We start from the raw sequence: 15386 nt of genomic DNA on the forward strand, positions 1-15386 counted from the left end.
AATCCAAAGCTTTGAATCCAACTAGTGCTCCTGCTGCTAGAATGAAGAATAAGTTACTAAAATTAGTTTTTGGCAAAGGTCCATCCATGAGACAGGGTCTGAAGATAAGGGGAAAAAAAGCAGGAGCCACCTTGATGCCCATATCATTTTTTTTTTTTTTATAAAATGCTTTAGTATTATTGCCAAATTTACAATTAATCAAATGACCACAAACTAATTGATTTATTAATTTGATTATACTGTTAAGCAAATTCCACCTGAGTACATTTAAGTGTTTAAAATTTTCCAGATGAGGTTGCAGAGGTTAATTCATTCATTCATTCATTCATTTTTGTCCAAATAATCTCATTACAGGGACTTTTTAAAGCAGCAACTGGTAAAAAAAAAAAAAGTCAACAGTGTCAGAGGAGCACTTTACTTTGTTTATATATTTCATATTATTTATTGCTATTATTTTTGTTACTTCATTATTATTGTAAAATTTGTCAATTGAGGTATTTTGATTGTATAATTATTGTAGTCTTATTCTGACAAATCAATTTAAGGAGGTGTAAAATGACTCACTGGGCTTCTGGCGACACCCGCTGGCGATGCAGCGACACTACAGGGCGTGACAACGTCACCGCGTGTGACGTAGATGTCAGTCTCCCAGGCAGCAGCTGAAACCGTTTGGCGAAGATGGCGGACTCGCTGTCGACAGGTCTGGGAGAGGAGAAGGAGAAGGAGAAGGAGAAGGCGGACAGGGAGAAGGACGGAAAGGCTGCCAAAAGCGAGGAGAATAAGGCGAAGGACGGAGTCACGGCGACGCTGCGGTTCAGCGATAAAAATGGCGGCAGTAAGGCAAAGAAACGCAACCTGTCAGGTGAGAGCAAAGAGCGGTTTGACAGAGCTAAGCTAGCTGCTGAAGTGATTGTGTTTTTTTGTTTGTTTTGTTTTTTTATTTACTCACAAGCAAACCCGCTAGGGTTAGAAAACGCTACTGCACGGTGTGTGTGTGGTGTGTGGTGTGTGGTGGTGGTGGGGGGGTATCTGTGATCATTATGTTGCTTGAGCACGCAGTTGCAATTTCAGTCAGTTGAGTCTGTGCGGCTTTGGGCGCTGCTCGGTGTTACCAGATTTGACCGACAAAAATTAGCCCAGTCAGAGCCTAGAATCCATCCAATCGTCGGAAAGTAGGCCATTTAAGAAAAAAATATTTTTTTGCATCCTATATACATGTATATTATTTAAACGTTAAAAGTCGTCACTTATATTAACAGCTATAGGTAAAGATATACAAAGTATAATGTTGCCGCGGACTCAATGAGTTAAGATGGGGGCTACAAATTGAGCCCCTTATTTTAGCCTATATTTGTTTACGTTTTGGAAAATTAAGCACGCCGAATCTGGTGTTGGCAGTTCCTGGTTACTGTGTATCATTGGATGTACCGATAACTTTCAATGAATTACTTGGAGACTGACAAAAATTTTAAAAAGTGATGATTGTCAGGCAAGTTCTGCAGTTATCAGAAACATATTTTTCTCTGATTTCTAAGCGGATTTACGGACGTTTATTTGCAGTATACATAATGATATATAATAATATCTTTAAGTGTAAGTCACAATGATTCTAAAAGTATGTCTGTCATATCTTTGTGTGCGGATTCGACTGAGTTATGACTCCGATTTTTGACACAAGTTGTAGCAATCGGGCGCTAAGGGTTTTACAGGAGTTTTGCTACCTTAATTGCTGCTGCTGCAACTTTTAATCGCGTTGATAAGCAGGCCTCACTACATTAACTAACGTTTCTGCTGTGCATGCACCTGTCCCTTTCACCTCACACAGTGTCGTCTCTCCCGGAAAAACGCCCCATCTAGCTACCGCCTCAAACGCTGTTTGTCAAACACTAGGATGGATTAAAGTAACGTTATGTAGCTGATTTGTGTTATATGCACCCTTGTTATAACTGGTAGTACCGACTGCAGTGGTGGAATGTAACTAATTACAAGTACTCAAAGTATCATTTTGAGGTTGTACTTTACTTACTATAATCACACTTCACTACACATATCTGACAGTTTTAGAAACTCACTTTTCAGACAAATTAACAAACTACTTTTCAGATGAAGATTTTAACATTAAGATTTTTAAAGATTTTACATGAAAAAAAACTTTAAGCTCATAGCATGGTAGGGTTGATTCTAATTCAGAAAACACGAATACAGTATGTTCAATGTCAGGTTTTTGAGCTTTTGGCTTTGTGATACAAGAAGACATGCTTCCCTTTTCCTTTTATATGTGAAAATATATCCATGTTGAGGTATAAACTCACAATTCAAACAAAAATACACTCAGTTGGCAGTTTATTAGGTACACCTAGCTAAAACCAATGCAGTTTAATACAACAGTCCTGCAATAAATCCTCCCTTCATGAAGGTTATGATTATCAGTTTTTGTTGAAAATGTGTTAAATAAGTGTTATTTAGCCTGCCCTCATTGATTTAAATGGGATGGACAAGTAATAGAAACACCTCTCAACATAACTCAATACAACTCAACAGCACCACAGAGTGCATCCTCCAAAATGATCATACAGTTGAATCCACACTTTTTTAACACAGTTTAAAAAGAACTGAACATTATAACCTTAATGAATAGAGAATTTGTTGCTGGACTGGTGTATTAGACTGCATTGATTTAACTAAACAAACTGAACTAAAAACTAAAATCAGATTTTTGCAGCAGAACTTTGTTTTTTCTTCTTTCCTGTCCCATTAATCATCTGATGACCACTTAGATTTGTCTGGTGACCCTTTGGAGTGCATGACCCCTCGGTTGGGAACCATTGGACTAAACTAGTTAACTGCATATAAAATAGTTAAAACTGGTTACACCTCAAGCAGCTCTAACAATAAAATGATACCTTCAAATTGATGCATCAGTATTAAGAATCATAATGTCAGATACATTCATATGTCAGTCACAAGGGACAGTTTACTGCAGAAGGAGTTATTTTACTTTGATAATTTAAGTTTATTTTGCTGATAATACTTTTACTTAAGTAGGATTTTGAAAGCAGTACTGTAATGCAGTAATGGAGTGTTTTGAAACTGTGGTGTTGATACTTTTACTCAAGTAAAGGATCTGAGTACTTTTTCCACCACTGCCCATCAGCAACGTAGCACTGCTGGATCTAACTATGCAGAAGTCAGAAGACTCCATTTTCATAGCAGGAATTTTGGCTTGTCATAGAATGGGTGTATACTCTATGTGCCTATAAAATGTAACCCCTATCCATATGTCATTGACACACTCATATCATGTACAAGCATAACGTTGCCCCTGTCAACCCCAGCCCTTATCAGCTAATATTAATGGCCATTCTCACTAATGCTCCTGTGGCTGAGTGGGAGCAAATCCCTGCAGCCAGGTACCCAGAGGAGTGGAGGCTGTTATAGCAGCAGATTACTGCCCATGGGTTTGGCTTTAGGGTAGCTAATTCTTATTCTAAGGGCTTTGGTGAATATTAATTTTAAATTGCTTGGCTGATTATTAGCTAAGGAGTCCTTTTTGCTTACAGTTGAAAGGCACAAACAGTCAGCCACTGGTAAACTCCAAATTAAGTTATCAAAGATTTTACGATGGTAGTTATTTTTATCACAAAGGTGTGTGTTGAGGACGTTATTGGAGGACGAAGTTCATTTATATTAGCCAGGTGATGTTGACAGTGCGACTTTTTTATGACTTTTCAATGCTTTTTCTCTGTCCCTGTGAATCTCTAGACCTTTCTCTGCTCAGATTTGTAACTACTGAGCTTACCAGAGGCTATTTCCTGGAACACAATGAGGCCAAATACACAGAGCGCAGAGAGAGGGTCTACACCTGCCTCCGCATCCCCAAGGAGCTGGAGAAGGTAAACACACAAAGCCTTCACACTGGGAAATTATAAATATGTCAAAAATAAATAAATGCATTTTTCCTCTCTATCTCTCTCTTTCTCTTTAGTTGATGACATTCGGCTTCTTCCTGTGTCTTGATGCCTTTCTCTACGTGTTCACACTGTTGCCCCTCAGAGTGATTCTGGCCCTTTTACGACTCCTCACGTTGCCATGCTGTGGCCTCAGGTACAGTTCACACATGTCACGATTTTAAGCTGTTTCCATAATCGTTTTGGGCACGTTGATGATCAGTATTCGATTAATCAATAAAAGCCTTTCCTGAATATAAGCTTTATTCAAACAATTGACAATTAGTGTGAATTGAATTGTGTTATGTACACTTTACAGTATATTTCAAGCCAGTACACCATCATTACAAACCACCTCAAAACCTCAAGACCTAAAAAATCCTAGTAGAGTTGAATCCATACCTCTCTGATGCAGTTTTTACAAAATTATAATAAACAATTTAATATGTCATGTTCAGATGATGCTTTTAAGATGTCTATTTTTCTGTGTAGTTAAAAGTTATGTAGAAGAATGCACCCTTCCTCTGGATGTGTTTGTACAGCTGTACAAACTACTATTAAATTGATCAATTAGTTGATCAACAGAAAATTAACTGACGACTATTTTGATAGTCAATGGTTTTAAAGTAATTTATCAAGCAGAAATCTCAGCCATTCTTTGCTCTCAGTTTCTCAGAAGTGAGGATTTGGTAAATTTCTTGGTTTTATTATCTGTTTAAATTCAATATCTTTTGCGCTTCGGGCAGATGATCAGACAAAACAAGCAATTTGAAGAAACCTGGTGTTCTGCAAAATTGTAATGGCCACTTTTCTCAATTTAATAGACCAAACAATTAAAAATGATTGAAAAAGTAATTAACAGATAAATTGATAATGCAAATAATTGTTAGTTCCAGCCATGGTTCAAACTGACAAATATATGCAGATTTGATGAATAGCTTTGCATGTCAACATCTAGATTTATAAACAGAGACAGACATTGCATTTCCGTTCTTGACCTCTAGAGGGCAGTACAGCCCTCTTTGACTAGTCACACTACACAAATTGTAATAACGTGCATCCTATTGCTCTGTTCTCCTGCTATTTTTGTGATTTATTTATTTATTTATTTTTTCCCGTGAATTTTTTTTTTTATCTGCAATTTGTGTGTGTGTTTTAGTGGGTCCCGCCTGCTCCAGCCAGCCCAAGTGTGTGATGTGCTGAAAGGCTTCATTATGGTTTTGTGTTACTCAATGATGGGATACGTGGATTATGCCATGATGTACCACCTCATCAGGGGACAGTCTGTCATCAAACTGTACATCATTTACAACATGTTAGAGGTACATTCAGATAATATTTCTTAGTGCTCTGATTGTACTCTACAGTCAGCCACCCACTCATTACTCTCTTACCCCGTCACGTCCTTCTCTTGTTGTGTTGTCAGGTAGCGGACCGCCTGTTCTCATCATTTGGCCAGGACATCCTAGATGCTCTGTACTGGACAGCCACCGAACCAAAGGAGAAGAAGAGAGCGCACATTGGCGTGATTCCCCACTTCCTCATGGCCGTGCTCTACGTCTGTATCCTCACTGCGAAGGACCTGTGGTTGTTGTTGCCAGTCGGTGTATCTATAAATATATATTTATTTTATTTATAGATATATAAAATATATTTGTCAATCTGACATGGCAGGAAGGTTCGTTTTTCAGCATATGTCACCTTAAAACTGGCAGATGAACCTCTTAGTGCACATCACTTTTTTTTTCCATTTTAAAGTAGAAAATGTCTCTAATCCAACAATGAGGGGAAGATTTCAGTGTTTCCAGCTTCTAAACTGAGTTTTTGCTGGTTTTCTTAGTCTTTTGTGATAGTAAATTAAATATGTTTTGGTTTTGGACTGTTGGTTGGATGAAACAAGTTATTTGAAGATATCAATTAAGATGAAAATCTAATGGTAATGTTTCACAATTTTAGACATTTTATAGACCAAACAATTAGTCAGTTAATTGAAAATAATCAATATTAGTCAATAATGAAATCATCACTAGTTGCAACCCTACACAGCTTTACTTCAAACTAGTTGTGCATATTAGGTCAATATCAGAATAAAAACATAGCAAGATGTTTTTTACTGTAGTCCTCAGTGGACTCTTTTTTTCCCTAACATGTTTGTATCTAGTTCTCCATGCTATCCTCATCATGGTTCAGGCCACAACTCTCAACGTAGCCTGCAACTCTCACAACAAATCTCTGCTCACCATCATGATGTCAAACAACGTGAGTATAATGCACACAGCCATAATAACTCAGGTAAACATGCATGCAGCAGCATGAGTTTGGTCGTGATATTTTTTGTTTTTCTTGCAGTTTGTGGAGATCAAAGGAAGTGTGTTTAAGAAGTTTGAAAAGAACAACCTTTTCCAGATGTCAAACAGTGGTAAGTGGGGAATGATATGTAAAACAGCCAAATGTGTGCCACAAAATTCAGGGGTTTGTGGACATTTTGTACCTCAGCCTTTGAACTGGGTGATTTAGTACAAGGAAAATTTATGGAATCAAACTCAGCTGCAGTGACTACAAAGTAGGTTAATCCAGGATTGATTTGTTTGTTACCCACAGACATAAAAGAGAGGTTCACCAACTTCTTCCTCCTGCTCATTGTCTGTCTGAGAAACATGGAGCAGTTTTCATGGAACCCTGGTAACTAACACAGTGCTGTACACATACTGAAAACTACACAGCTGGTTTATCTATACGACAGTTAGATGTGAACACCCCTCTGCTCCTCATAGGTCCATCCTTGGGTCGGCTCTGTGTACTTCGGCATTTAACTTTCACTGACTCTCATCTACATTATGACTAGTATTGCACTGAATATTGACACTGATGAGTTTTTATGTGTTTGTTTTTAGACCACCTGTGGGTGCTGTTTCCTGACGTACTTATGGTGATAGCCTCAGAGGTTGCTGTGGATATTGTTAAGCACGCTTTCATCACCAAATTCAACGACATCAGCGCTGACGTGAGTCCTTACAGTAGAGTACTCCATACAGTACTTTCACAATTTATCCATGAGGTTGTAGTGCTGTGAGTGTGGCAACTAAGGAAGCCACGTTGTTTGTTGTTGGAAACACTGTCCACCACAAAGAGAAGATTTAATAGAAAAAATAATCTAATTCCATGTCCATTTTTTTCAGTGCTTTAAATCACATCTTATAGTTGTCATTCACGGATGGAATTTACAAAGTTAATGGGCTTTTTTGCTTTTTTTTTTTTCTTTATTTATTTTTTTTACAGGCTTTTAGCAGAGTCACTACATTTATTAGCCAGGCATGCAATGTATTGTTATTTTCAGAATAAGTTGGGGTACTCAGAAATGCCATCACTGTTCATGTGAGTTTTACTATCTAACTTTTAGGAAACGTTTTTTTTAGGAAAAGAAAATATTTTTGTGCAAGGTCAAATTGTTAAGTTTGTCTGTGTCCAACAACTGTAGTATATCTGTGAATAAATGGATAGAGGACAGTGATGGTGTTCCAGCAATTTAAGAACCATGTTGATGGGACATTATGAACCTTAGTAATGTCAAAAAATATTGATAGTGTAGATAAAAAACTTACAAACATGATTGTCAGGCAAGTTCTGGAGTTATAAGGAATGATTTGCTTTCTGTGAATTTTTTTTTTCTCTCTGACTTCTATGAAGTATATTTATGGACTTTTGGAGGTGTACTAGGAAAGTATAAGTCACACTGTATCTGAAAACGTGTATCATGTCTGTGTTTTCACATTTGACTGACTTATGACCCTGAGAAGGAGGAATGCAGTTTTCAAACTGCAGCAGTTGGTCACAGGGGATTAGTAGCTAGTACTGTACCTTTATAATGACACTGATTAGTTTTTGATGTGTGTGTGCTTGAAACTGAGTGAACTTCATCCACTCATGAAGACTGTGAGGCCCTGTTCAGACTTGGCATTAAAATGCGTCTCGGGTGAGCCGATCACAAGTGGACAACTCTGAGTGCATCAGTTCACACATGGCATTAGAATTTGTCTCCACATGCATCTCGATGGACCACTTGTGATCGGATCTCACCTGCCCGCTCTATATGCAAATGAACACATATATTATTTCAGTTTACAAAGACCAAGTGCGTGGTTGTTTTTAGCCAGTCCAACTATGACAGACTGTCCAGTCGTGTGTGTGTGTGTGTGTGTGTGTGTGTGTGTGTGTGTGTGTGTGTGTGTGTGTGTGTGTGTGTGTGTGTGTGTGTGTGTGTGTGTGTGTGTGTGTGTGTGTCAGAAAGAGAGAGACAGAGCGAGGAAAGGAGGGGCTAAATGAATAATACGCTACACGCAGCTCAACAGCGAAATAACATTTTACGAAATTGAAGTAGTAAAAAAATAGAAAATCAGTATGTGGCGGTCAATGTTGATATTATAGTGAGCCGCCACAAATAAATCACTGTATGGGAAACACTGTGAAAAGTGTAAGAATATTTTTCAGTTTATTATGAAACTGTAGGTGCTCCTTTTTTGTGGCCCAGGATGCATTTGCATTCACACTCTTAAGACTGTGGCTATATGTAGCCCAGACCATCTCCAAATGTGGTTTGAGTGATTGGATTTCAAATGCATGCTCAGTGTATCTTGGGTGCATTCACACCTGTACTTAGAGCTGTACAATTGTGATCGGATCACCCAAAATGCATGTTAATTCCAGGTATGAAAAGGCCCTGAGATGCAGTTGAAAGCTCAGGAAAAAAGCTAGTAAGTGGACCATGAGTTATGATTATCTTGTCCCACTATTTCAAAGATCAAGAATGAAACTTCAGGCTCAACAGACCGGACCTGATTTCGTCTTTCTCCCTGTTCTGTCCCACTCAACCTACGTACACTTGGTGTTTGTCTGTCTTACCAACTGGTGGTGATTTTTCTCTCTCTCTCTTTCACATTGTGTCACACCCAATCCCATACCTGAACACCCCACTACAGACAGTCTGTCATATCAGAGTTCTCATCCTGAGTTGTAACCATGGTTATGTAACGGATACCGACCCCACAGGAAGGGATTAACCCCTTTATCTCCAAACTGTCCAACCTAATCACACAAACATCACTCACATGTAGCTAGCGTTCAAGCGCTTGTGTATCCATGCTTGTTCTCATTGAATCCATTTGTGCACATTTTTGTTTTTTATCTTTTTACACTGACTTTAACTGATTTCGCTTTGCCTCATCTTTACCACCCCTACTTGTAATTTTACGTTTATCCACAACACCAACTAATAGACAGATATATTTATGTCACTCCAACAGGCAGCTTTAGTTTCGGAAACCGTTTATTAGTCGTCTGTAATTTGTATTATTTGGATATCCTCTGCTAATTCCATGTAATTCAGTAACTGCATAATTGTTTGATATTTAGATGTTTCGACTTTGGCTGACAAGTGTTTTGTCATTTCCCAGGTGTACGGAGAATACCGAGCCAGCCTTGCCTTTGACCTTGTCAGCAGTCGACAGAAAAATGTGAGCAAAAATAAATTGAAATATCAGCTTTGTCACCACCAAACCGTAATGCAAGTTTCAGGCAAACTTTCGAAGTGCTCCCCCCAAAAATATCTTGATATATTTTGTTTTCATCAGATGGACTAAATTAAATGGCCTTCCTGGACTTACAGTGTAGCGCATGTAACAAAAGTGATGTACTCTTAGTTGGCTCATACACTGTATTTAGATATAATACATTTTTAAATAATGTTTTGAAATACTGTATATCTCCATTCCTACATAATCCCATCCCGGAGCTGCCGAGGTGGGATTATGCCATATTCAAATTGACATTATGAATGTAAATTCTTTAACTGCGGGGGTAAAAGTCAGGGGTCATAAAGGTTTGAGAGAATTTTAACAAGGGGTGGGCATCATGGATACAATCTTCCATCACAGTTTAGAATATATACACAAGTAAATGGATAAACACTTGTGCCTGTAAGGAATAGTTCAATATTTTTGGAAATATGATTATTTTCTTTCTGTCAGAGTTAGATGAGAAGTTTTCATATTTCTGTGCGGTAAATATGAAGCTACAGCTGGTTGTCTTGGCTTAGCACAAAGACCTGGGAGAAACAGCTAGCCTGTCTCTGTCCAGAGGTTAAAGACACACCTGCCAGCACCTCTACAGCTCACTAATTAATACGTTACTTCTTGTTTGTTTACTCCATACAAAAACCAAAGTGTAGAAGCAATTACTTGAGGTTTTAAAGGGGTTGTATGCCTGACTATTTCTTGTTTGGGCACAGTGACTTACTGTAGGGAAAAAAATTAATAAGCCTATTGCACTAAATACTGAACTATTCCTTTAAGTTGCAATGCCATTGAGCTGTCAATTCCACCATGGTATTATAGACAAAATAGCCACATGAAAATGTCTTTTGTTTTTTGTTTGTTTTTGTTTGTTTTTTTTGATTAATGCGGTAAAGGACGTATCTTAAAAATCTTCATCTTCATCAATCAAAATCTTCATCACAATGATGCAAAAGACGGTAGACAAATTTATGTTTTCACATGATATGCATTGTCATATTGCTACACCTTCTTTCCACTGGAGTTTTCCCGTTATGTCATTATGTACTCTGCAAATGCCTTTTCTACTCTACTTATAACATTGGATCATAAACTAAATATTTTTTTGTTAAAGACCGAATATGAGCAAAAACTGATTTCTTTCAATCTTGCGGAAATGTCCACTCATCTTTCCTTATTTGATATGTAATAATTTGATTTAAAAGGGTTGTGGACTGATTAATGCATTGGTTTAGAAAGTAGAATAATGCTGCTTTTTGATGCTGTCTGAGATTATGTGTTAAATGTGTCCCCAGGCCTACACAGACTACAGTGACTCAGTATCGAGGAGAATGGGCTTCATCCCCCTTCCTTTAGCTCTGCTGGTCAGTCACTCTTTATGATATCCATTGCTATTGATTTAATTTTCATTGGATACAGTACAAATCTAACATTTTGTTTGTGTTTCTTTTTCAGTTGATCAGGGTAGTGACCAGCTCAGTGAAAATCCAGGGTTCACTCTCCTTTATGTGTGTGCTGCTGTTTTACTTGGGGTAAATTTCAAGTTGTATTTTCCAAATTTTGAACACACTTCTGAATTTTTTAGCTCTGCATATCTAAAGGTTTTTATTAATTCTATGTACCTATTTTCACTTGAAATTTTTATGTGTGTTTGTGAACAGGATGATCACTCTAAAAGTGCTCAACAGTATTGTTCTGCTGGGGACATCTTGTGTGTTTGTCAAAGAGGCCAACATGGAAGAAAAGCTCTTTGACCCTCCACCTTCTGCCGCCTCCAGCCGTGCAAACTCCAGAGCTCACCGGACCAAACACGTTCACACTTCACCACAGCAAGGTAACACTCATTGTATTTCTTTCTCTCTTTGCTTAATTGTACATTAAAAAACAACTTAACACCTTATTATATCTTGAACATGCTCCCTACACAAATTCAAACCTGCCGCCTCGATTTCTCCACGACCACTGACACTCGAACCACCCTCACAGCTCTGTCAGATTGTTGTTCCAGTGTCCCTTTCCACTGACATTCTACGACAAGACAGTTCAGCCATTTTCGACTTTTTTTAATTCACGCGTCATCGCTTACATATTATCAAATCATATTAACGTGAACACCAGCCAGTATCCACTTGCATTACGCTCGCATGACCCACAGCAAGTTCCTTATCTGCTTAAAATCAAACTCTGTATCTCTCGCAAACAGAACCCACGACAGACAAAGGAGGACTCTCACTGGCATCAGACAGTTGTCAGGCCGCCAACATGGCAGAGAGCTCTGCCCCCGCAATTCCCAAGAGCGACTCAGACACATTCTTGACAACGCCTGACGAAGAGGATGATGACAAGATCATCAACGCTGACACAGGACTGGAAGAAGACGGACTCAAAAACAGAACGCCCAAGAAAGACTTGCTGGAGATAGACCGGTTCACCATCTGTGGCAACCGAATAGACTGAATGCCACAGGAACAACCAGTAAGTGTCCTGGAAACACAGCAAGGTTCAGGGATCAGACACGAGTCATGGAACATGCTTAAACCGGACTTATTCTTGTGCACCTGACCCCTGGAGTATTTATTTATTTATTACTGAAAAAACCAGCCAAGGCATAAAGCTGTTACTACAAGCATCAGAGTCAGCTTCATATGTTTCCAGCTGGTCCAGTCCGTTTCCCATTAACCAGGCAGACTCTGAGGATGGGTTGCTGCCATCACGGCAACCTGCAGAAAAGCATGTTGATGAAAGTGATGTGAAAAACTGGTGTACGCAGCGGGAGTGGAGCACAAAGAGAGGAACAAAACTGCATATGGGAAATTTTGTGATTGTTGGAACGTGACAGCTGGACTGTGCAAGTGTGTTCAAAAGCACAATCAAATGTACAGCGAGGAGTTGTTTTTAGACAGAACTTGTCAAAAAAAAGCTTGTCAATTTTTTAATTTTTTAATTTTAATTTCAAATGTCTGAAATTCTAATATTTCAAATGAATTTTTTTATGAAAAATCTCAGACATTTTTTCTAAAAATGAAAATGTTCAGCTGCAGGATTAACGCTCACTATCGCATGAAAACATTGTTCAAATCTCAAAGCCGTTCTGCAGACCCACGCACTGACAAACATGTAAAGGGTTTGTTTTTGAATTGAGTTACTGTGATGAGCCCATACGTCCATAGCTGAAATCCAACACGTTAAACGTTGCAGTAGTGAAACTACATACAGTCTGGGATGAGTGCATTGTCTTTTATTTCCATCTTCAGGTCACACAGTTTGGACTTTTAGACGCAGATAAAAGTTTGCAGGTTTTAGTATCATGCCATTTGTATTGATATTGTTACTCTGAAGCACTGAGATAAGACAATGCCTGTTTGTGAAGGCGCTAGTATTATGTATTATTTTGAAGTGACCTCCAAGCCAGACAGGTTTGGCAGATAATTCTTGTTTTGAAGCGATTTTTATTTTTTATTTTTTTTATAAGTATGGTTCATGTGTACTCTCATCATTCAAGCATGCAGCACCGGATAATCATTACAACAACAATAGACATATAGTAATTTTTATATTGGAAACTCTCATCTGAAGAAATGTCTTGGTGGAGTACCAGTGTGCTTGGTCCCATTTTAAATTCGTGGTGTTACACCAGTATCGATTTAACATGTTTTCCAGTTCTTCACCATTATCTTGACAGTGATCTGAAGAATAAATGAAGATTGCATATATGCAGGTAAAATGGTCAAGGATACCTGAGGGCTAAGACACAGCTGTAAGTATGACTCACATCTACATAACAAGAAACAGGAAGGAGGGAAATAATAGTAATGTAATCACATGAAAGCAGTGACCCCAGCAATTTTCATTTGCCAGGGACCTGTACAGCAAGAAAAGTAAGGTTTGATCCCAAAAGGTAGCTGGAATTGTTTTGGTGTGGTTAGCTGCTGGCTTTGAGTTTTGGAAGAGGCTCTTTGCAATTGCTTGTACACCAAACAGTCTCAGAGATGATAGCTGGAGGCGCTGTTCAATCAGTTGAGCAGATCAAAAAACTGTCTGCTCTGAAGTGCCAGGAGTTGCATGCAAAGTGCAAAAGCTATGTCCAGCCAAGCTCCAACTTTTTAATTTTTGCCTCTCATGTGTTATCATTACATGCAAGCCACAGTGCTAAACATTTGGTTTTTAAAAAACATATATATATATATATATATATATATATATCAGGTGATTTTTGAAGGTCTTTTAACATTTATTGCTTTTCTGATATTTCCAGAATCATCAAAGATTTCAGCCAGTTTTCAAGTTGCCGCTCTATTTACTTATTCCAAAATTGCTAGCTACAAAAATCATATCTCTTTGCTTAATTTGTACTTCATGAACCAAAATTTAAGTTTTATTACTAGAGCTACAGTATTTGTCTCAATTGATGTTACTTATTATCTTATGTTTTAACGCAAAATAACGTTTTTGTATTTTTCTTGTGTCATAAAAAACAAGTAAGACGTTCATTAATTTCTGGCTACCTGGAAAGGAATTAAGAGTAACAACTTGGAAAATTGGTTGCATAGGTCTCGCACACCCTAAAGTCTTACTGACAGGTGTATATGATCAAAAACTCTTGACTGAGGAGCAAACACCTCAGTCCTCAGACCTTCATCAGGCAAAGTTCATGTCGATAAAGGAAGTTATTAATGAAGGGCAAGTGACGGACAGTGTGCGGGACTCTTCATACACCTTAGAACAGAAGAAAGTGTTAATGTATGGCCAGGTATATATTGTTCAGAAAAACTGATGCTTAGCTTAGCTGTGACTCAAATGTAAAGGTTGTACATGAGAGGCACAAACCTGGGGAAAAGTCCAACGTCACTAAGGGAGGACAGTTGGTACAGTAAAATAACAGCGCACTTGCAAAAGAAGGATCAAGACAGAGTATGTATCATGATAGTGTGAAGTGTGTGTGAGAGAAATTGCAGTGCATGAATGGTTCTCACTACTTATGTATGAATCAGATATTCGATGTTTTTATTTTTCGTGTACAACCCATCTGTGTAATGCATCTCCTCTCTGGGTACAGGGAGAATAAAACAAGATTTTTTTTTTTTGTAACCCTTTTCTGGTGTAATTTTAATGTTTTAATGTGTGTGTGTGCGCGCGTTTGCGTGTGCATGCACACAAGCATGGGAACAGTGGCGAGTGTTTCAGTAAAAGGAGTCACTTCAGGCTCTGTTCACAGGGCAAACACTACCCTCCACTGTTCCCCGTGAATGGGCATTTGGAGGAGGGGGTGTCTGTCATCACAGACATTCACACACATGGGCGGGGGGGGGGGTGTATGAAGGTCAAACTCTGAGAAATGATCTGCTTCTGGATACATGATTTTCCTGATTTATGTAGACATATTTCGCGTTTACTCTTGACCACTATATTGTCGTGTCGTGCGAAGTGACTGTTAACCATGCAAGGAGGTGAGAGAGGATGAAAGACAGCACTGACATATCAAAGAGTTCAAAGCTATTTTCCAGGACTTACACAACTTATCCAGGCTGATGTTACTTTTTAAATGAACTTCGGGTTTTTCCCTTTTTTGACCTCCAACCTTCTTCGCTTGCCAAAATTTCACAAGCCTTGACCATCTATCTGATCAGCCTCAGAGCTAAAGGTCAGCTGCTCAGAGACCAGAGCATGGAGTCAGTGACCTGCTTCGCATGCGTACACAGACCCACTGTGAATATGTAGTTTGACTGTCTTGTAAACAAATGCTATAACGCTATTTGACAGTGCTCAGGTGAATAGGTGTAGTTGAGGACACACAAAGTAAAAGTCCATACAATGTTCAGTCACCGTGTTTTTATTTTTATTTTTATTTTTTGGATGGGGGGGTTCACAAAGG

The 15386-nt window shown here is 38.5% G+C and overlaps 1 protein-coding gene across 1 annotated transcript; it reads left to right on the top strand.

Annotated features, from left to right (window-relative positions):
* The first annotated feature begins 678 nt into the window (after nt 1-678).
* Nucleotides 679-13701, top strand: tapt1b (transmembrane anterior posterior transformation 1b). The gene is made up of 14 exons (XM_040146792.1): nt 679-862; nt 3763-3893; nt 3986-4104; nt 5107-5269; nt 5374-5509; nt 6109-6206; nt 6297-6366; nt 6549-6629; nt 6842-6951; nt 9398-9457; nt 10810-10878; nt 10970-11046; nt 11176-11348; nt 11718-13701. The coding sequence occupies exons 1-14, from the start codon at nt 679-681 to the stop codon at nt 11969-11971; spliced, it is 1725 nt and encodes a 574-aa protein (XP_040002726.1). The 3' UTR covers nt 11972-13701.
* The last annotated feature ends 1685 nt before the right edge of the window (nt 13702-15386 follow it).

The sequence above is a fragment of the Xiphias gladius genome, chromosome 15, assembly GCF_016859285.1.
Source record: "Xiphias gladius isolate SHS-SW01 ecotype Sanya breed wild chromosome 15, ASM1685928v1, whole genome shotgun sequence".
NCBI lineage: Eukaryota > Metazoa > Chordata > Actinopteri > Istiophoriformes > Xiphiidae > Xiphias > Xiphias gladius.